This window comes from Carassius auratus, chromosome 9 (genome assembly GCF_003368295.1).
Source record: "Carassius auratus strain Wakin chromosome 9, ASM336829v1, whole genome shotgun sequence".
In the NCBI taxonomy this organism is placed as follows: domain Eukaryota; kingdom Metazoa; phylum Chordata; class Actinopteri; order Cypriniformes; family Cyprinidae; genus Carassius; species Carassius auratus.
Window position 1 is genome coordinate 378,291 of NC_039251.1, and position 23,466 is coordinate 401,756.

Sequence of the window (23,466 nt, forward strand, 5' to 3'; positions counted from 1 at the left end):
AGCAAAATATGTATTTAATAACAAAAGGCCACAACAGTAGCACTAATTCATGTCAGTATAAGTTCCCTTTCAAAAACTTTTTTCTTTCTTGGGGGGGAACCCTGCAACAGATGCCAGGACAGTGTGTTGAATTAGCAAACATGCTCACGGCTAATTGAGTTTTGTGCCTTTGTCAAAAAGTGTGTGAATGCACACAGTATTAGGAAGAGTCCTACCTTGGGGTGCTATTTTAGCTAAGTGGTAGTGATAAAACTTTAAGATAATGAAGATTTGTAATAATTTAAGATTTGTAATCAGTTTTGATTTTGAAGTCATTCACTTGAACAGACTTGAACATCCATTTCTGAAAGGGTTGTAAATGATCTGTATATCTGATCTTCTGCATGTGCACAATGTCAGCACTAAATAACACATTTCCCTGTGGGTTTGCTTTATACAGCTGTTGTTGCAAAGGTTAATGACGTGTTAGTTGAACACATTCTTGGCACTGGAAATGCAGGCATGAATGAAATGCTCATAAGGTAATCACAGTTGATTTTGTTATAACAGACTGAAGAAGGTTTGGAAAACATTTTCGTTTCACATGTTGGCGTCACTGTGGACACACTTTACCCCCACTTCAGTCCGCAAAGCCCTGTAATTGACTGTTCATTAACACAGGGTTGAGGGCAATATCAGCCTATTTCCCACACTGATTACCAAAGGCTAAGCACACTGATTGTACCTGTCCCCATAGGGACCCAATACTCCTCTCAAACTAATGTGCTTGTGCCGTTATGTACCAAACTTTCAGATCTCATATCTGCTCTAATGAGCTCTGTTCACTTGAGATTTTTGTATAGCATAAGTACAGTATTCATTTTAATGATAAATCACAATGACATGAAACCATTTTCATTTTTATTCTATTAAAGCACAATACATAAAATCAGAATGAAAAAATAAAATAAATAAATAAATGGAAGACTGTATAACACTATGTACAGTGTTAGTGTTCAGTATAGTTTTTGTAATTAATACTTTTATTCAGCAAGGATGCATTCAATTGATGAAAAGACATATATAAAGGTAGCTTAAAGGTTAAGTATGTTTTCTATTTGTAATAAATGCTGTTCTTTTGAAGTTTCTATTCATGAAAGCATCCTGAAAAAAAAAAAAAAAACCTATCATGGTTTCTGCAAAATTTATAAGCTGCAGAACTGGTTTAAAAAATTATTATAAAATACAAAAGTTGATCATTTCTTGAGCACTAAATCAGCATATTAAAATGATTTCTGAAGAATTATGTGACATAGAAGACTGGAGAAATGGCGGCTGAAAATTCAGCTTTGCCATCACAAGAATGAATTTCATTTAAATATGATAAAATAGAAAACAGATGTCTTAAACCAATAATGTTTCACAATATTGTTGTTTTTACTGTATTTTTGATCAAATAAATGCAACCGTGGTGCGCATAAGAGGCTTTCAAAAATAAACTAAAAGACTCCAAAAACTCATAAATCATATCATATCATATCATATCATATCATATTTCGATACTTGAAAATATTCAATAAGTTTAAATACAACTTCAGATTTATTTTTGTGAATTACTACTGTTGATGCACCAATATTTAACTCCACTTATCTCAAGTGGAAATGTTTTTTCCACATTTCGAGTCACTTTCCAGTTGTAACCCTAACAGTGCAGCCCTACCTCATTTGAGAATGTGGTGACTAATCAGTGAGCAGGAAAGTCTATAGACTTCTTGCACCACAGTACGGGTGAAGCTGCCCATCACTAGACAGCGATTCTGGAAAATCAAACAAATCTGAGTGTCTACCCTGGAAACACTGCACCTTTATACTGTCACATATGTTCATCCATACTGTAGCAATCTCTCTCTATCAACCTCTCTTCTCCCTCCCCTGCTCTCTGACTCCACCCTGCTGTGGATAAAAGGTCACCGTCTGCAGACTGTTTCTTGTTTAAGTCCAGTTTGCATTGGTCAGTTGGTCAAGGAGTGTTTTTCAGGGTCTTTCTGAGTGTGAGCTTGAGAATCTTTGAGAATATCTCCTCCTACGGCCGTTCAAAGGAAAGGTAAGGAAATACAATTATATATTCATAATTTAATTTGTCTGCAACTGCTTGTCTCAGTGCTTTTTGATGCACACTATAATTTGCAAAACTGTTGCAAAATGATGATAAAGCAGACAAGCAATGACAAATAAGGGAAACTGTTGTTTAATGAGTATATATATATATATATATATATATATATATATATATATATATATATATATATATATATATATATATATATATATACACACACACAGAAAATTACGTCTTTTGATCATTTTATTTAGCATATTTCTGTATCAGTGTCAGGGAGTTTAGAAGCCTCCCTACTGCACTGATCGTAACAGGCAAAGATATTAAATTGTGTTTCATTTTTTGGGGAAATACACTATTTATCTCTGTGTGACATGACGCTGACGAATTTTACTGCATGAAATGTGATGTATATAATCTTGTAGCTTGCTCAATCATTTATGGGTGGTTATACATGACAGTTTACATCCATATTTTATTTATCAAATGTATTACAGAAATACTGAGCAGCTTTAGCAAGTTTGGTGGGAAGTTTCTAAGCTAATGTGTGAGCTCCCTCTCCTGGTGGCAGCCATATGGAGTCTTCTTTGCATGTTATAAGTGTGATTGTAATAATGTGTACCTGATAGTGGACTCTTAACCCTCAGTTGTAAGAACACAAAGCAGACATCCATTAGATGCACAATAAGATCTGACTTCTGGAGGGCAGCCTTTCATTGTTTCAGAAATAGACTGTGTGATGACAATCTAACAGTTTCAGCGTGTAACAGTAATGCTGTGAGAGATTTCTGGCACCTTTATTAAGTTCTGTTGAAGTTATTAAAAGGTTGATGGCAGATGCATCTGCTAATATTGGGCCAGTAACCATTCATACACACCTGTTACATGTTAGCACTGGAGATTAACACTTGTGAATAATACAAAAAAAAAAAAAAATGCCTCTCTATGCAAATATAACCAATCATTGTCGGAGGGAACCATTAAAGCCAATCAGCTTTCACTATCACTTTAGTGTGTCATCAAACCTATACATGTGAGACAACAGGTAAAGAGAAATGTTCAAATTTATCCAAAATCTCAATCCAAATGAATAAAGCATTGCATAATCAGTGAAACTGAAAGACGGGGATATATTAATTTGCCATGAATTAACCTTCATTTAAATTGAGTAGATTATAGACAAAAAGGGCCTCTCAGTTCAATCCTATTATTAATATCATAGTATGTGTATAATATGGAGTAGCATGATTTATTCCAATTTATTTGCTATTTTGACAAGTGTTGCATTGGTGATTGGAGAGATCAGAATGTGTTATTAATTATTGTAATACTTCAGAATTTCTATACATAAATAGCATAATTATTTAAATCCTTTTGCAAATCTAATCTAGAAGTGCTAAATTCTTTCTCTTCTACAGACATTCTTCTCTCTCCACACATGCACTTTGAGGCTAGCAGACCCTTGCTGTGTTTCTCACTCTTATTAACGCTCACCTGTTAAAATGCTTCTAAGTGACCCAACAGATGCTTAGAGAGAAGGACTCTGTTTTACCTCAAAAAGGCCTGTTTGTTTCACAGCTGGGCTGGGAGTTGTGAATCCCATGGCACAACATAGTGCGCCTGGCTGCTGCATCGTACAGTAGATAAAATGAGATATTAACTGCTTACATCACAAGACCATATTCTGTAGGTTGACTGGAGAATTATTTTTTTAAGCACTTTTTGATTGGTCTGCAACAACACAAGCAGTTCCAGTTCCACATATCAGTTAACTCAGTTTGGAAATTGAATGCTAATCTAACTCCAATATACAATTTTGATACAGTTACAGTGTACTTGTGTTTTATCATTGACATCTTCTTTCCTAGATGTGCTAGTTTCTTGTCTCTTCTATAAATCTATAACCCCACACTAATCTTCTCACATATTAAACTATTTGAACATAAATCAACCTTTCATGTGTGAAGATTTCTGTAAAAATAAAAAAAAGATATTAGCCAAGTAGTTCAACAGATAGTTTGGAATATATTGGCTGCATCATGGCCTCTTGAAAGCCTCCCTTGGTTTGCACCAAAAATCACCCCTCTCCTTTCTTCCCATAGAGAGCTAGAATAAAGGTGCCTTGTCATTGATGATTTGTGTGTTTCTTTGTGAACGCAGCGCTCTGTAAAGATGGGAGAAATGGGTGTGAGAGACTGAATGAAATGAAAGACAGAAGGGAAGAATGAGGGACTAGGCGGACAAGAGCAGGGAAGAGTTTCTGTAAACACTGCTGGCCATCTGGGTCTCAGTGAGAGTCTGAAAGTGAGTGTTTAAATAGACTTATTTGCTGAGGTGTTCATTCATTCAGTTACCGAAGCGATGGGATTCCAGAAGAGCATTTCACAAATAGCATGGAGGACTTTCATTTTTACTGGGTTCAGAGGCCACGTTGAAAAGTAAAGGCTAAATTTAGATGCCACAGAGTTGGCGTCTCATTTCTTCAGTTGTATAATATCAAATGAAAAAGATTGAAGACTGTGTGATTATGCAAGGTGATGTTAACACTGAAATTGATATTATACTATTAATTTATTATACATTACTGTTCAAAAATTCTGATTGGTACCATTTTATTTAATTATTTATTTATTGAACAAAGTTTCTAATCTGCTGCTTTTGTTTTATCAAAAGTACTGTTAAACCTAAAATATTATAACGTTTTTAAATAACTAATTATAATGGTTGTGCTGCTTAATATTTTCAAGAAACAGCATTTTTTAAATCTTGAAAAAGAAATAACATGAATATTGATGAATGTCTTTACAGTAATTTTTCAGCAATTGCTGAATAAAATAAAATAAATCAAATGGACAAGAAATATGATCATTATGTGCCATATTTAACTCATGATATGCCATAAAATAGTTAAGGGAATAACAGAAATTTCTAATATTAAACTTTGTTGATTTAATTTAAATATGGACATTCACACACATACACCACACATGCATATAATATATATATATATATATATATATATATATATATATATATATATATATATATATATATATATATATATATATATATATATATATATATATATATATATACTGTATATATCCAAAGTATTATTATATGTTAAGGTTTCAGGACATTAGCTTTTACAGTATATGTTCAGACCATCAAGAAATAAATAAATAAGTCTGTTTATTTCTTTCTGACTATGTTTCATATTTTAATTATGACAATATAATCATCACTGGTATGTGTATGTTGCTCTAGTCATTGCAGTAATGCAAATGTTAGCACTTATGTTACTGAGTAACTTTCCTGCTCATCATATTGTACTTGTTCACAGATTTGATTTTGCTTTATTTATTTTTTTGAGTGAATGAGACTCTGTGTCCAACCTTTTGAAAAATCGAAATCCAAAAAAAAAAAAAGGTCTGGGAGAGAATGTGAGCGAGTGAAGTAGAGAAAAGAGGCCAGCGGATAAAGTGAAAAGGTCTACATCAGTGTTTCACTCAATCTTTTTCATGTTACTTAAAAGTAGCAAACAGAGTTTGAGATTTGGGACTTGCCCATTCATGTAGATAGGATGGAGATGCCCAAAATAACTACCTGGATAAATTGCAGATATGGTCGCTGAGTAAACAAACTTTGAAATGAAAGTCCTTTGAAAAGGACTTTGGCTTACATTCTTCTTTTTTTCTTTTTCTTCTCTTCTGCATTAATTTTTTTTCTCTTGGATATATGAAAACTGTGTTGGTTACATTAGTGTTTGCATTTGAGAATGTGTGATTTGATTATATGCTCTCATAATTGTAGCCAACAAATGTGTGTACTTGTAATTAGAGTAAACTACTTTTAAATACTCGTAATCAGACTACAGTTACTTTTTTATGGATTACATGATTACATTTTATTTACACAATGATAATAAATTGTTCACGATTCATTGATTCTCCTAAATTTCACCCATCTAAATTTTTTTTTCTTTTTTTTCAAAATTCATGTTTGCAATGTAGTTTTTTTTTTCTTTCATTGATACATTCATATGCACTTCTAATGTTTTATTAATTAAATATTTAACCTAGCAGTGATATTGCTGTGAATTTCATGTTTTTCAACATTGGTTTTTGTAGTGTAGCTGTTTTCTAAATTTACTTAATTATATGTAATTAATTATAAGTTTTATTCAGTGTTACTATCAAACACTAACAGCAAGGCACATTAGAATTAGTATTAACTGTCCACACATTGCACTTGAAAAAGAAGCAATTGTGGCTCTTGTTGGTGAATTAAATATATTTTGTGGAATATATTTTTTCTTTATAATTTCAAAATAGTACAAGATTAGGCTAATTCAATATATGGGCTATCAATTAAGGGTTAGCACAAATGTAATCTAAATGTAATCCAAAAGTAACCAGATTACGTTACCAAAAATGTGTAATCTAAGAGATTATATAACTGACTACAAATTTTGGCATGTATTCTGTAATCAGTAACTGATTACAATTTATAAGTAATCTACCCAGCTCTGCTTATACCATAATCTGATAAATGTTGTCACAACACTTTATTAACGTGTACTGCAAAAACATTACAATTAATGAATTGGTTAGTGGCACATATACATGTTAATGTTTTTTTTAACAAGCTTTTGATGTATAGCGGACATTATTGGCGTTACATGATGCTAAATCAGATTTAAAAATGATTTATGATAGTCTACAGCTCCTCCTGATTGGTCTTTGACCAGAAACTATATCATTACATCTCAAAGTCTCAAAGAGCAGAAAAACCAGATGACCCATAGCATATCTGTGTGATTCTCAGGAGCCTGAGAAAAAGCCAAAGGTCAGCTCCATCACTTCCGTCATTTTGAGGCAATCTTTGTTTCATTCACATCTTTTTTTATTTTATTTTTTTGTAAGAAATGAAGTATCAGTGTGTTAAGTGAAAGCTTATTTTGTCATTTAACTGGAGACAAGCAAAACATTACATGGAAATATAACAATGTAAGCATACATGAACACCCACTGTTTACTGTCTGGGATTTCTGCAGTGTGAAAGGTAAATTATTGAAAGTTCCTTTCATGTTCCTTAGAACTTCAATAGAGATCCTAAGAAGTGAGAAATTCCAATAAACAGGTTGCTTCCTGTCCTTTGACTTGCTTTTACAGTTTAAAAGCAAGGTCATGATTATAGGTGAGTATAGACTAAATTTAGATAACTGAGAAAGTCATGTCTAATTTCAAATCAAATATTTGAAGAAGGTATGAGATGATTGCATAATTATAGGAGGTGATGTTAACATTGAAATGTAGTATTATTAATTACACAGTCTGAGGTCGGTATATGGGATTTTTGTATGTTTTCTGAAAGAGTTCTCTTTTGTTCTTAGACATTTACACTTAACATTTTTAACTACTGTAAATGGCCTGCATCTGTGGATTTGAAAATGATCATACAATATGTATGATTAAATTTCAAGATAAAACTGTTGTTGATTGTTTTTGTTTTTAGCTAAAATAATATTACAATTATAATGAATAGTTGCATAATCTTCCTTTGTAAAGAAAAGGTGTATTTTGCTTATATGATCTCTCAGTAGGCACTTTGGTAGTAATTTGGTAGTTTCATATCTTAACATGGTATATAATATTTTTTGCTTGTTATGTTTTTATTACATAACAGACAACAGGGTGTGCTACAGAGATTATAATTAATTGATATTGCTAGCAATATATATTTTACATCACTTATTAGGTCCTTTTACTAACTTGTTAATGGTCATTTAGTTGTTATTTAGTTATGTTTAAAATTAATTGTTGATGGATTGAGACACATTTAAATAATTTATGTTTAATTTAATTAACAGTTATTTTGGATGATTCAAATGTATTGATGTATCACTTTATAGGATAATTAATTGTTAACCTAACTAACCATTGAATTAATTATTAATTGTTTTATTTTTTTTCCACAGGCCATGGCCATGGCTTCTTTCATAGTAGCTTTGGTGCATTTGGCTATATTGCCATCAGTTTTTGGTGGTGCATATTATGGGCACAAACCACATCCTCAACAACATCAACTCTTACCACAGATGCCTCACATGGGCATGGGAAAGGATATGTCACATATGCCATATCCACACTACAGAAAAGACCTACCAATGCACCTAAACAAAGGCAAAGATATCAAAGGTATGAAAGCTTGTGTATCTTAGCACTTATGGTCACACTATATATGCTATAAATAGCACTGTAGTACTGACCCTGCTTTCCCTTACAAAGGTGAGACAATTCCCAGAGGTGAGCAGGGTGTTCAAGGAGAGACTGGACCACAAGGGCCCCCTGGTCCACCTGGGCCCCAAGGACCTCCTGGGCCTCAAGGTATTGGAATACAAGGCCCTCTTGGAAAGCCAGGACCTCCTGGTCCTCCAGGATTTCCTGGAGTTGGTAAGCCAGGAATGCCAGGTATGCCTGGGAAGCCAGGAGGTATTGGGCAGCCTGGACAGCAAGGTGAACAGGGACCCAGAGGTGAAGAGGGACAACCAGGCATGACTGGGCCCCCCGGCCATCCTGGACCCCCCGGCCTGCCAGGAATAGGAAAGCCTGGTGGACAAGGATTTCCAGGACAGCCAGGGGCAAAGGGAGAGCCAGGACATAAAGGTTTTCCTGGTCTCCCAGGGTTACCTGGGCCTAAAGGAGACAGAGGAATTGGACAACCAGGCCCACAAGGACCAAAAGGGCCGATTGGACCACCTGGCACCCCAGGGCAGGCAGGAATACCGGGGGTCGGTAAGCCTGGCCTTCCTGGTGTAGCAGGTCCACCTGGTATGCCAGGAAAACCCGGAGAGTCTGGGGAGCCAGGTCCAGAGGGTCCACCTGGTGGACAAGGCCTACAAGGACCACATGGAGCCCCTGGTATTGGAGTACCAGGAGAAAAAGGATTACCTGGACAGCCAGGTGCCCCTGGCCACAAAGGATTACAAGGACCACCAGGGTTGCCTGGTAAACCTGGATTACCTGGATTTGGCAAACCTGGATACCCTGGCCCAAAAGGTGACAAAGGGATGGGAGGGCTTCCTGGTCCTCAAGGACCAAAAGGAGACAAAGGATACACTGGTCAACCAGGCATGACAGGTCCCCCTGGTCAAACTGGTCCTCCGGGCCCTCCAGGAACAATGGGGACACCAGGAGGAATTGGTTCCCCAGGACTAAAAGGAGAGCGAGGGCCAGAAGGAGCCAAGGGAGATCCTGGACCTATGGGGCAACCTGGTCCTACAGGATTTCCTGGTCAACCAGGCCTCCAAGGTGAAGATGGAGAACCTGGGCCAAGAGGGCAACCTGGACCCATAGGTCCCAAAGGAGAAGGAGGAAGCAGAGGTCTGCCTGGTCCCCCAGGTCCATTGGGCTTACCTGGTTTTAAAGGAGAACCCGGTCAGACTGGCCCTGAAGGACCACAGGGTCCTAAAGGTATACCAGGACTTGCAGGGCCAGGAGGACCAATTGGGCCTCCTGGACCTTCTGGGCCAAAAGGAGAAGCTGGTCCACCTGGTCAAGCTGGTACACCTGGTGAAGGCATTGCTGGAATCCCTGGTCCTGTTGGTCCAGTCGGCCCACCTGGCCCAAATGGATCCCCGGGTCAGCCAGGACTCCCAGGTCCACGGGGGCCTCCTGGACCCCCATGCCCCCCTCCCTCTCCTGACCTGATGGGTGTTCTTCCTGAGATGGGCCCTGCTATAGATGGTATAAAATCTGGTGGGTACATGAAAGGGAAGTATGCTGGTGGGGGTGATATGATGGGTGCCAATGGTCTGGAGATGCCTGCTTTCACCGCCCAATTGACCACACCATTCCCCCCAGTTGGCACACCAATAGTGCTTGACAAAATACTGTATAATGGGCGTCAGAATTACAACCCTCAGACTGGTGTGTTCACCTGTGACCTCCCAGGCATCTACTATTTTGCCTATCATGTGCACTGCAAAGGTGCCAATGTATGGGTTGGGCTCTACAGGAATGGGGAGCCACTTATGTATACATATGATGAGTACAAGAAGGGATACCTGGATCAAGCATCTGGGAGTGCTGTGATTCCATTACAACCAGGAGACACAGTTTATTTACAGTTACCATCTGACCAGGCAGCTGGATTTTATGCAGGACAGTATGTCCACTCCTCCTTCTCTGGCTTTTTGCTGTACCCAATGTAGACCGCAAGAATAAGGGAAATATTTTTAAGGATTAAGAGGGGAAGAAAGAACTGACATCAAAATGTATGACTTTTAAAAAAATGTCAGTATTTTCACTGGGAAGAAAGAAGGCTCATAGAAACAGCTCCTTTAAACACAACCAAACAATATCAATCTACAGACTGTATGAGTATGCAATGCTATATTACACAATACTGTGTCTGTAAAGATACAACCTGCACAAAGACTCTCACAGATTGTAGTAAGAATATTCAATTCCACACCACATTTAAACAGATTTTTGTATTGTATTTATGTATTTGTTTAATTGGTGGTATCCAACATGAGTATACATGCTTTAAAATGTTTAGAAAACTATTTTAATGACATTTGCATGATAACTAAGGTATTCGCTTTAAATGAGATGAGAAAAGCCATTAAGTTTTTTCAAAAATGTCACATATCCTGTTTCTCTTTCTTTATCAATGATTTGAAAAATTGTTAAAGGGTTTGCACACTTGTAATATTATAACACAACCTCTATGTGAACTGTAACCAAAGTATGAATTTGTTTGTAGGTGTGTGTGTGCGTGTGCGTGTGTGTGTGTGTGTGTGTGTGTGTGTGTGAATGTGTCTACATGAGAATGAAAGAGCATGTGTGTATGTGCTAGACTTTATTTTAGCCCCCACCCCCAAAAAACATTAGTTTTAAACTCTAAATGTTAATTTGTCTGAAAACCATTTCTGTTTCTATAATGAACTTTGATCAAAATGATGAAAGTTCACAATACTTTAAATCTCATGATCATCAATTATATATATCACATTACGTCCTTTGTTTCCACCCTATTCTGAATTCACCTTCTGATTTTCAACTGTTGGATGAATTTACCCATTTTTGACTACTGATTGTATAATAACCTTTGTTTTTTATGTTGGTCACTTTCAATGACAGTGCAAAAAAATATCAGTTTGAGTACATCCCACCCCATTTTATTTTAATTTGATTGTGGCTTTTTCTTTGAATTTTTTAATAAAAATGATTTACATCCATAACTGTTTGTCCTTCAAATTCTTGCACTCTGATTTTGTTAAGATTCTAATAAAATCGTATTCCATGTATGAAAATAGATACTCTAAACATTTTAGTTCTAGTGATCTCTTGCAGTTCACTTCTGCACCTATTCTATGCTCATTTATTAGTCATTTCAAAATGTGACACAGTTTCTTTTGTGAATAATAGTCCCACTATTCAATACTAGTAATTTAGTGTGGTAACTTTGTTTCTTAGTCATTAAAAACAGAGAGAGGGAAAAGAAGATTGTAAAATATTCTTTGAACTTTCATTTTATTATGCTCACGTTCTATGATAACCTCTTGATAACAGGTCCTAATTAATATTCATTAGCCTATCCTTCACCATAGTATTATGGATTCGTGAGCTGTTACATCCTCTTCTTTCGGGAAATCAGAATGGTCAGGAACCTCTTCAGTATTCATGAGCCAAGCCATCGCATCCGACTCAGTGTTCGGTGATGCTGAGGATGCGCAGCCCGGGATGCTGCGCGGTCACATCACATTGCGCGGAGGGGCGGAGTTAGTGCGCATGAGCAACACATTATTGCCTTCATTGATAAAAATCCTTTGTGTTAACGTTTCAACATCTAATCTCACTGTAGCTTTCGGCGCATTTCATCACTTCATAAGGTAAGTCATTTATTAAAAGTCGTATCGCATGGAAATAACTATACTTTGAATTTACAGTGATCCGTCTGTCAGTTCAAACAGTCAAATTATGCTTCATCCGGAAACCGGTCGCTAGATGTGCATGCCTTTATTTCATTATTTTAAATAGACATAAATAGTTATGTTTCCCCTTTTTACGTTTATAAACGTGAAATACATAAGCTTTGCTTGGGCTATATGTCGGGTTTAATTTTTAATGTAAGTTTGCGCAGATGTTCAGATATTACAGGACTATGTCATACTGGGACCCTATAGTATTAGATGTTACAGTAGTTATTGTGTAGCTTGATGCGTTACATTATGAATACTTCATTTTAGCATTTTTTAGATATTTCTAAATATGTAATGTATTGGGGTATGTGAATAGCACATATTTACATGCTGTTACAGTCATCTGGGAATCAGCAATGGCATCGCGTACAGGACCAAGAGCTGCAGGGACTGATGGGAGTGATTTTAAACATAGAGAGAAAGTGGCTTCTCACTATCAGATGAGGTAACTAAAACTTATACTCTCACAGCAATATAACATATCCAATAACTGCTAATATGTATCCTATATCAGAATATGTATCTGAACTTTGAATATGTCTTTCAGTGCTTCATTGAAATCAGAGATTAAGAAGCTCACCGTAGTGCATTTCTTCATATGGATACTGGTGGCTGCTCAGGTGGCTGTTAGTCAACTGAATCTGGTGTCACATGATCTGGTGGCCATGCCCTATCAGTGGGAGTATCCATATCTTTTGAGTCTCCTGCCCTCGCTTATTGGAGCCCTGGCCATGCCAAAAAACAACATCAGCTATCTGGTGATCTCCATGATCAGTGCTGGTTTGTTCTCAGTGGCACCCTTGATTTTTGGTGCAATGGAAATGTTTCCACTGGCCCAGCAGTTGTACCGACATGGAAAAGCTTACCGGTTTATCTTTGGTTTCTCTGCCGTTTCTGTGATGTATCTACTCATGGTGATCGCTATTCAGGTGCACGCATGGCAAATCTACTACAGCAAGAAGCTTTTAGATGCCTGGTTCAACTCAACACAAGAGAAGAAGAAGAAATAAAGATACTATTGAATTCATCCACCCTCTTTTTCTGTCTCAGTTGTTACAATGCATGCATTTATTCACATGTTAAAATTATGTTTATATTTTTAATTGTTTAATTGTTTATTATTATTTTAATGTTATTTTAAACCTGAAATTCTGTTTGTTTACAAAATGCTTAGTCCATGTCAAGAATACAGAGCCATTCAATTTGTATTACTTTACAATGAAATCAAAATAAATGAAATATTTTCTTGTAATTTATTTCAAACTAATTATTTAATTGTAAGCTTCAGTTAGGCTAAATAATAGCCTATAATAATCTAGCATGATCTATAAATTTTTCTTTTTTTTCAGCTCATATTATCAATACTTTCATTTATTATTTTATTTTGTAAATTGTTTTGGTTTGGCTATTCACTAGAAATATACTTCTGACACAACATTTTCACACATTATTTTTATAGACCAAGAGGCACTACATCAGTATCTGGTGAGAGGGGAGAGAAATCTAAAATATTTTCCCTTATGTGAATGGAGGCTTCAATAAACCTATAAAGCTTTATGTCTAATTGTTCATATTTCTTAAAAAACAAACAAAAAAAAAACAAAAAACTGTAGATTATTTGTGGTTAATAATGATTCCTCTAGTGGGTTGGATAAAGAAAAATATATATATTCTTACCCAAACACAATTTATAAAACAAACACAACATACAACAGAGAGAGAGAGAGAGAGAGAGAGAGAGAGAGAGAGAGAGAGAGAGAGAGAGAAACTGATTAGACCCCATTATATATTTGGCAAACAGTATGGTTGAATGAAAGAATCAGGTACAGATAAATTCATTGAAACTTCAATTTTATGCGTTTAAATGAACATATTAATTTAATTTTTAATATATTTATATTATTTTGGTTAACAAAATGAGGTCAGACGCCATATAGGCCACCTCATGATGAGCAGTAATTAAATTTACATGACAGTGTAAGCAGTGTCCGGATAGCGCGCATGCGCGGTTCTGGTTTTGCCACGTACAGGTCGCAGTGAGGCGTTTCCGATCATCAGTCAGTCAGGCGTCGTTCAGCTAAAGTCCAGGACACACAGGCTGCTGCTGGGATTGACACGTCCAAACCACCAGGTAGAGACTCGGGGCTTCTCCTACAAACATTCACATACTTTTATATAGTCACTTTAGAGTTTTTTTTAAAGGCATCTCTAAAAATAAATCATTAACGTTAGTGGTTGGTTAGCCGGTTGTCAAGCAAACTAGCATTAGCTTAGCTTAGCTTAGCCTGTGAGAAACTAGGGCAAGCTAAAAAAAAAATCAAGAGAGACGTTTTGTACAAAACTCAGTGTTTTTAAGCCACTACGTTGCGTAATGTAATAATCGCATTTAAAACACAGACATAATTGTTGGTGTAATTCAACTGAGATTTGATCACAGTATTTAATATTGTTTTTTTTCTCCGGGAGAATTGACACGTTCAGAGCTTTATTTTGCAGGAAGTTGCTGCATCATCAGGTGAACGAGGCCTGATGAGATCATTTGAAAGGATCATTCTTTGGCAAGACATTTAAACGTCATGCTGGTGCGATGATGGAAAGTGGCCTGATGTGTGTTGTGATCCAGAAACCACATATTTTTGCTCTTCTAAACGATGTTTAATATTATTTTCTGAGTCATTACGCAGACGCTTGACAAATAAGACACGAGTAAATGCAAATGCGTTTGCCATGCATTACCAGTTTTCTTTCGAAATTTTCGTTCTTGATCCAGCGGGCAAGAAGTCAAGAGTTTCATTCACGATGGCTGTCATTAAGTTCAATATGAGATAAATACAGGTCTGTCTACATACTGCATAGTACTAGGATGAATTATGGGTAAACTAATCAGAGTAAGAGTCAAGATTCTCCTGATAAGATTGTGCCTGATTGATCACACACACTCTCAGACGGTTTGTATTTTGATCTAAATCCCCAAATGTTTCTCCCTATAATCATGCTTGAGGCCAGAGTCTGAGTTAAGAATGATTGTAGGCCATCTGCAACTGCCAAATCATCTTAGATCTCATGACCCTTAGACTTTTATCGTATGTCCCAATAATATACAGTAGCACTTGTTCGATTCGACCTCATAGATGACACATTAGACTATGGGTTTCCAAGTAAGACAAGTCTTTCACTCACATATTTATATTCATAACAAAAGCATGGTAGTTAGCGCTGAGTATAGACACTCATTAAGTGACAAATATAAGATTTCATGGTTAACTGTTGTGTTGCGAGAGGAATTCTCGGTACTTCTGATAGAATAACTTAATAATTGAGCCTTCACAGATCATGTCATTGGTTTTACTCTGGTCTGTTAGCTCTGCATATGCCTACATTTAATGTTGGCCTAGTTATCACTGCTGCAGCTCTGATAGTATGTTTGGTTTCAGTTTGTTCCTGTACTATCAAATGAGATCTTATGAGCATGTGATGTATTAAATAGTGATAACTATTCTGCTACTTTAAAAGTGTAGAAACATTTTTTTAATTCAGTATTTTTAGTATTGTTGATTTAATTTAAATTTTACTCAAAATTTTGTTTCATTTGCCATTGTACTAAATGGGGTTATAAACTCCATATTTTTAGTTTCTCTATAAATATACTAGACAATATTTTCAATAAAATTGTCCTTTATTTCCAGCAGTATGAATGGCCAGCTGGACTTGAGTGGGAAGCTGATCATTAAAGCTCAGCTGGGCGATGATATCCGCCGTATCCCCATCCACAATGAAGACATCACCTACGACGAGCTCCTGCTGATGATGCAGCGAGTCTTCCGTGGGCAGCTACAGAGCAGCGATGAAGTTGCCATCAAATATAAGGATGAAGGTCAGTTTTGGACTTCAAAGCATGCATGTATCATAAATTTACCAACTTAAAAGCTTATAGTAACTGGACACCATGCATATGTATATTTAACCATGTTTTTATCATGTAGTATAAAATTATAAGATCTGTAGATGTTCTGAATAGACTCGCATAGGGGTTTTGGTATAGATCCCATAACTCTCTTGTGATTTTACATGTGATAGTTTTATTTTGCATTCAACTGCAGCTGTTCAAGTACTCCATTCATTCTCTGGTATTCTTTTAATCATTAATATTTTTGCTCTCTTCCAGATGATGACCTTATCACCATCTTTGACAGTTCTGATTTGTCCTTTGCAATCCAGTGCAGTAGAATATTGAAGCTCACTCTTTTTGGTAAGAAATCAGCACTGGTTAAGGGTTTTCGCCTCATCCTGATGTTAAGGAATATATCTGCACAAGATACCAGAAAGGAGCATGAAATTAATGTTGTATTTCCTTGTAAAGCACAGTTTACGTGTAGCAGTATTCAAATACTAAATTATGTAATGCATATCCTGAAGTTAATCAGCGTTAAAAGTAGTCCCACCTTAAAAGTGCAATGTAGAACAACATAGTTTAAATAATTTGCTTTAAAAGGTGAAATGTGAAGCACAGCCAGTTAGGTTTCAGTTGTAAATTTTATTTCTGTTCCTCAGTTTGTAAAATACACAAGTTATTTTCTGTTATAAATGACAAGAGGCCACAGATACAGGCACAACAACGCCGTTCTCGTCAGTGCTAATCATGCCTAGAGTTCAGGTCAGTGCACATGTATAGGTTTGTGTTACCTGCAGGGAGATCAGATTCCAAAAACGCTTCAGTGCTCATAGTGTCCCTTTACAGAATAACAAAAAGGTTCACAGGACTATAAGAACCAAGCAGCTCATTTGAGCAACATACCTTTTTATATAGTTGGCAGCTCTGAAATATTTTATTGAACAGAATGTAGTCAAAGCCTGTAGTTGTTTTAACTCTTTTATATGGTGTTTTACATACTAAAATAAGAGGCATATCAAGTTTAAGCTTCTTGATATCTCAATGTGTCTTTGTGACCCAGAAAACAGTGTTGTTCTATAACCTTGGGGTTAAAAAGGACTCTCTGTTAAGAACATAATCCCACATAGCATGGGTGGTGTAATATTGCGGAGTTAAGCTCTTTTAATCTTAAAAATGCTGAACTTGGTAATATTTCATCCAACCAGGAGATGTCGTTTTTCTCTCGCGGGATAAACACAGCTTCAGCTCTTAGAGTCCAGTAGAGGGCACAATAGAACAAGATTTGAACCGGTAATGAGTTCATGTGTTTGGCTTTGTAAGGTTATCAGCAGGGATTTTGGAGCCAATGGAATATTCAAATCTGGTGGTGACCCCTTTAAGTGTGACTCAAGTGTCCAAATATTTGTTGGTCCACTAATGTGATTTAACATAACATGGACTTTAAACATATCTCAGTTTAACAGATGTTAACAGATGTAACGCGCTACTCCAAACAGAAAGGATATTTGTTCTCTAAAAACATACATTGACCATTCGCCTCAGATATTTGAACAAGGAAGGTTTACATAAAGAAGTGGTTCTAAACCAGGAGGCAAGAGATGATAATTTAAAATCATTTCAATTATAATGAAACAAGCAAGATATTTTGTATATTCATCTGTTTCATTTGTTTTATTTAAAGAAACCCCGGATTAATGAGGAAGTATCCTGAAAAGTAATTTAAATATATAAAAAAAAGAAAAAAAAAGAAGTACATTTAACTATTCATAAGCTCTGAAATATTTTATTGGGTAGAAATTGTAAATATTAAATGAGTAAAAATCACTATCCAATAAATCACAAATTACTTTGTAAGGAAAATGTTTGGTTAAAATAAGAGGGAACACTGAAGAACATTCAGCTCCTGAAACTTTTTTTAATTTACAGAAACTGAAAGCCCATAAACTAAAAATAAGTTTTGAAAGCAAAACTAGGGCCTTTTAATTAATATAGTTGTGGACAACTGAGGGACTTGGAGTCAAAACGTTTGAGAACCACTGACTGAAGAGAAAGTTCACCCAAAACTTTACACTCAAGGTCAGTGGGATCCAGTGATTCCAATTTTTCAATCTTTTGTGTTCTGCACAAAATAAACTCATACGGGTGAGTAAAAATGAGTGATAGCAATTTTCATTTTGGATGAACTATTCCTTTAGGATAGATTAGGTCATCTTACAGACTTTAAGTCTGCTCTCAATCACGTGAGCTGTGCTGAAAAGCCACTCTCTTTGACTGGTACATGGCACAAACAAATATTCTCAAGAGAGGAAAATCGGACCCGGTTACTTGCCATTAACGTCATGCTCTGTTCTAGCAATTTTTGGCTCACGGCGGTACATCTGCACTGCAGTGTCAGTGCCAGTTCTCAGCATCTGCCGACTACTCTTCAAATGTGTCATCTTAAATGCTGCAGAGGCTGTAGATTTGGGCTGCTTGATTCATACACTATATTACACCGTGATTTATTTATCAAATCTAGCCAAAATCAAAGGTTGCAGTCTGTGCGGATTTAACTAAATCCACTATTTATGACAATGAAAGAGCTGATTTAAGTACCAACTCAAAATACATGTGTTTCTTTTCCTAATAAAAATAAATGAATACCTTTTGGTCAAGTCTGCACTCTGCACTGTCCAAAGCCTCCCTGCTCCAGCCAGATGATGTCATGGCTTGTAGCAAATGTAGCCCTGCCCTTTGCTGGATGCTTTAACTAGTCAAAGAGAATTTTGGAAAGAAGATTTTAAGAGTTCAAATGTGCTGGTTAATGGTTGTATAATATCACGTGCGTGTATGCATCCCAAACGTGTGACTGGCGCCCAGAGACTGGGTTGGACGCCTGCTAGAGCTCCTGTGATCTCTGAAGAGTCTGGACTGGTTCAAGCGGCTGCCGATCTCACACATATGGACTCCGGAAAGAACATTCCTGACCCGCACACTGTGCCAAACCTCTGGATTACTTCATCATATAGACAGTCTGGCTATCTAAATGATCTAATTTTGTTGTTCACTTGTTGACATCCTGAACAGGCGAATTGGGACAAGCTTCTAGCATTGAGCTTTTATATATATTTTTTGTCCTCTGTACGCGAAAAGCTCACAGCAGATTAGAACATTTTTGACGTTTAATATGCTTTGATGGGGTTTGGATAAAAGAAAACATGACAAAAATAGAAAGCAAGCAGCTGGTTAGGATAAAAACTAACATGGACGGATGCATTTTGACTAGTTTGAACAAAGTTTGCGACTGCTGTCAAAATAATGTTTGTGTTTTCGCAGTGAATGGTCAGCCTCGGCCACTGGAGTCGTCTCAGGTGAAGCACCTGCGTAGAGAGCTGATCCATTTGAGGAATAAAGTCAACAGCCTGCTGGACAGCCTGGAGCCCCCCTCAGAGTCTGTCCCAGGGAGCACCAACCCAGAAACCGGTACATGAACTCTCCCAGAGCGATTCTCATGATCTTCATATCCAGTACTGTAGCCAAAGCATTTGAAGCACATAAAGTCTCTCTTTAAAGCTTATTTGGATATTTAAAGGTGGAACAGTAAAAATGCTGTCATTTACACATCCTTCTATCAGTCCAAACCCACAACGACTTTATTCCTACTGCGTAACACCAAAGAAGATCTTTTGGTAAATCTTCATGCTCTTCATAAAGTGACCAGGGCCTGGCAAATTTCAAAAAGCAACTCAGAAATAGTCAATGTGTCAATAAGACAGTTTTATTTATTGAAAGGCATCAAAATTTACTCATCTGAATGAATGCATCCGCATTTATTGCATGGGCTTGGAACAGAATGAGGATGATGACAGTTTTCGTTCTTTTTATCTCTTTACCTCGTAAATGTTCCTTGAGAGGTGAAGACAGGCGATACTAAAGCTGTCTTGTTCTGCTGTCTCTGCGTGACAGAATGTGTGACCGAGGCAGTAGATTCAACAGTGAAGCATGCCCCTCCAGTCAGTGCTGCTAGCATGTCTGCGTTTGACCCCCTGAAGAACCAGGAAGTGGTCAACAAGAATGTCATTTCTGCATTTGGCCTGTCTGATGAACATGCCCAAGGTACCATATACATGTACATCCTTCAAAGTGCTTAGCTTTTTTTTTTTCAGTCCTAGCATTAATCATTGTGATAAATTATTTGATTCAAGATACAGATCAAGCTATTTAATGGTTCATAGCCTTCTGCTGCATTAATTATTATCACAGGTGCTATTTTATGGCATCTAGTGTAACTCATCCATTCATATTTAAGATCTTGAATCCCCTTTACTCTTCCCTGTGTTCCAGTTCCAGCTGTAGCTGCCGCCGCTGCTGCAGAGGAGCGCTCTGCAACTCCAGACAGTATTGCCTCTTCATCCTCTGCTGTGGCTCCCCAGGCTCCTCCAGCTTACTCAGGGGTCCAACAGACTCCCTCTGCTATGGATGGTAAATCTACCACGAAAGTCTCAAATGGAACTTGATGTAGAGTGTGATCTAGAATGATGAGGCTTGTAAGCAGTGTGTCTTGTGTAAAGCCCACTAACAAACACGTCGAGTGACCCTGCCTAATCCTACACCTTGAAAACAGTCTATAGATACTGGCCAGTCGATTTAGAGAATGGCAGTTTTGCACATCCTAACTGCAGATGTCTCCTTCTGATGTTTACGGGAAAGAGTCCAGCACATGAAAGATGAACAAGGAATCATGTGGCTCAGAAGTCTTTGTAGTGAATTCAGAGCATGTTGTTCTCCACTTGGCCATTAAAATATCTCCCCTCGTTTTCTTTCCAAAAAAACGCCCACGTCAGTCCAGTGGACTTGAGAAATGCAGGACGAGTCTCGATTTGGCAGGTCATGCTGCTTTGGCAGGAAGGTTACACACCTAAACTCACATGTTCTCTCACACTCGTACACAAACACAAACCCACACAAAACTTATTTGTTTGCAGCAAAAAAAATCACCTTGCAGATGTTGTCTCTTGGGAAGGTGTACAGCGGAAGAAAAATGAACCAGAATGGCCTTCAAGTCAAGAGCGTAATGTTATTCTCCACACGTCCATTGGATTTGTTTTCCTCCTCACTCTTTCCAAAGACGTTCTTCCACATAGACACGGCACACATGAGAAATTGTGCAGAGCTATTCTAGATTTGGCAGATTGTGTGGATGGTTCTCCATGGTTACATAGAGTAATGGAGCTGTGATGCTTTTCTCTGCTTTATTGTTCCCATCATAAGCTGCACAGGGACACACACACACACACATACACAAACGCAGCCTTTTCTCATTAGTTTCTTGGTGCGATGCACACAAACATTCATGAACTTTGGATAATCCGTTTGTGTGCTTTGTCTCAGCAAAGTCGGTTATCTTTACCCATTGTGTTTTGCACAACTAGGGCTTTGTGGTCTTAAATGATTTTTTAAATCTACTATTCCAAATAAAGCATTTACATTGGTCAGACGTCTCTCCTCATCTTCAGTCAGGAGCTGTGCTCTAAGCAGATGGTCAGGCTGTCACCGGCTGCCAGCGTTTGAACGATCTATCATCTGCTCAATTTTATGTGGCTATCCTATTTGTATGTTTTCAATCAGCCTCTCTGTATTGGCTCTTTATTTGTTGATATTCCAGAGTAACATGCCAGATATCCCACATTAAATTATATTCTGACACAGAGTGAGAGAGATCAGTTCTTAATATTTATGGCCCTCTGGGGTCCCAGATATTTTGCCAATGTTTGATGATGAAACCCAGTAACAGTGGGATTTCCTTGCTAGGATCCACAAGCTGCTTGCTGATGTCCTGGATTTTTATGGGAGTTCCCTCCCTTAACAGTGTGAATCTCAATCCTGGACAAAAGCATGAATTGATGTTGTCTTAATCACAGGTCAGATGTATCAGCAGTATCAGGCTCCAGGTGGATACCCTCCATCAGCTGGACCGGCCCAGCAGCAGTATGGGATGCAGTACCCTGGTAATACTTTACTTTTACTATGAAAATAGCCTAAGATGCTGGCAAGGCATTAAATAAGAATATACTAATAGTACTCAAAAGTTTGGGATATATATATATATATTATTAATTATAATTTTTATTATTTTAAAATTGTATTTATTCTGCTCAAAGATTCATTTATTTGATTAAAAATACAGAATTTTTTTTTGAAGTATATTAACAATTTAAATAACAATTTTTGTATTAATGTACTGTAAAATATAGCTTAATTATGTGATGCAATGCTGAATTTTCATCAATTACTCCAGTCTTCAGCGTCACATGATCCTTAAGAAATCATAAACAGTTATGCCGCGTAATATTTTTTTGAACCTGTAATACTTTTTTTCTGGATTCTTTCATGAATGAAGTGTTAAAAAGAACTGGATTTATTCAAATTATAAAACTTTATCATCACTTATTTTTAAAATACACTTCCTTGCACAGTAATTTCTTAAAAAAAACAAAAAAAAAAAAAACATTCGAACGGTAGTGTATATTATTACTATATATATATATATATATATATCTATAATCTCTCTCTCTCTCTCTCTCTTTAAAAAATTAATTAAATCCTCTTTTTCAGCTGGTTATACTCAGTCCGGTGTTCCTCAGGCTCAGCCTCCTCAGCAGCAGTTTCAGAATTACCCTGCCCCTACTTCTCAGGCTGCTGGTGCTCCTGGCTCCGCCCCAGGGTTTTCTGGCCAATCACAGCCTCCTGCTCCCCAAGGACCCACCCAGTACCCACCTGGAGCATTTCCGCCTCAAAACTACACATCCCAGGCCTCTCAGCAGCCAGCTAACTACAGCCTGCCTCCAACCTCCCAGGCCACAGGGGGTTATCAGCCCCGTCCTGGATACACCCCGCCACCTGGCGCCACCCCTCCCCCTGGGGGTGCCAACCCCTATGCCCGAAACCGCCCCCCTTTTGGCCAGGGCTACACCCAGCCGGGCCCTGGCTATCGGTAAAAGGCCTTTAGTGTCCCCATAGCACCTCGCTACAAGTTTTCTGTCTCCCAACACATAAGCCCCCAAAATCTGTGTTTGTGTTTGTTGTGCTTTGCGTGATTGAATGAATGCACGTGAGAATGAGTCTGTGAGCTTGTATGTGTGTGTTTGCACACATGGGAGACCAAATGGTGTGGGAGTGGATAGCTCGGTGTGTGTGTGTGTGTGCGCGTTTGCATTTTATTTTATCACGGTCTCCTCATTGGTGTTATTTTGTCATAAACCACGAGTCCGTTTAAACACTAGAAAATTATAATCAAAGTAAGTGATATTTGTTTAGTTTTCTTTACTTTTTCCAGTGTCCTGGTTTTTACTAACCCCTGACTGGCCCTCTGCAGTGAAGCCTGTCATTTCTGCATAAACTGTAACATTGTTTTCAGGAGGTGAATAAAGACTTTGAGACTGAATGATGGGATCGTTTTTCATTTCTTAATGGAATTAACATTTATCTCTGATTTAGATTTTTCTG

At 37.3% G+C, this 23,466-nt stretch overlaps 3 protein-coding genes across 4 annotated transcripts; all 3 read left to right on the forward strand.

The window, feature by feature from the left end:
* Positions 1 to 1,948: 1,948 nt before the first annotated feature.
* LOC113108115 (collagen alpha-1(VIII) chain-like) lies at positions 1,949 to 11,348 on the forward strand. The gene is made up of 3 exons (XM_026270939.1): positions 1,949 to 2,083; positions 8,079 to 8,298; positions 8,389 to 11,348. Exons 2-3 carry the CDS (start codon positions 8,082 to 8,084, stop codon positions 10,311 to 10,313), a joined length of 2,142 nt encoding a protein of 713 aa, XP_026126724.1. The 5' UTR covers positions 1,949 to 2,083; positions 8,079 to 8,081; the 3' UTR covers positions 10,314 to 11,348.
* Positions 11,349 to 11,845: 497 nt separating this feature from the next.
* On the forward strand, positions 11,846 to 13,145 carry LOC113109290 (protein jagunal homolog 1-A). Its single transcript, XM_026272913.1, has 3 exons — positions 11,846 to 11,999; positions 12,429 to 12,534; positions 12,637 to 13,145. Exons 2-3 carry the CDS (start codon positions 12,446 to 12,448, stop codon positions 13,097 to 13,099), a joined length of 552 nt encoding a protein of 183 aa, XP_026128698.1. The 5' UTR covers positions 11,846 to 11,999; positions 12,429 to 12,445; the 3' UTR covers positions 13,100 to 13,145.
* Positions 13,146 to 14,067: 922 nt separating this feature from the next.
* On the forward strand, positions 14,068 to 23,404 carry LOC113108117 (protein TFG-like). 2 transcript variants are annotated; one of them, XM_026270943.1, is made up of 8 exons: positions 14,068 to 14,220; positions 15,776 to 15,963; positions 16,255 to 16,338; positions 19,297 to 19,443; positions 19,927 to 20,076; positions 20,305 to 20,442; positions 21,882 to 21,968; positions 22,576 to 23,404. In XM_026270943.1, exons 2-8 carry the CDS (start codon positions 15,780 to 15,782, stop codon positions 22,956 to 22,958), a joined length of 1,173 nt encoding a protein of 390 aa, XP_026126728.1. In that variant the 5' UTR covers positions 14,068 to 14,220; positions 15,776 to 15,779; the 3' UTR covers positions 22,959 to 23,404. The 2 variants fall into 2 exon arrangements, with proteins under 2 accessions (XP_026126728.1, XP_026126729.1); XM_026270944.1 differs by having other exon boundaries at positions 14,092 to 14,220; positions 15,779 to 15,963.
* Positions 23,405 to 23,466: the final 62 nt, after the last annotated feature.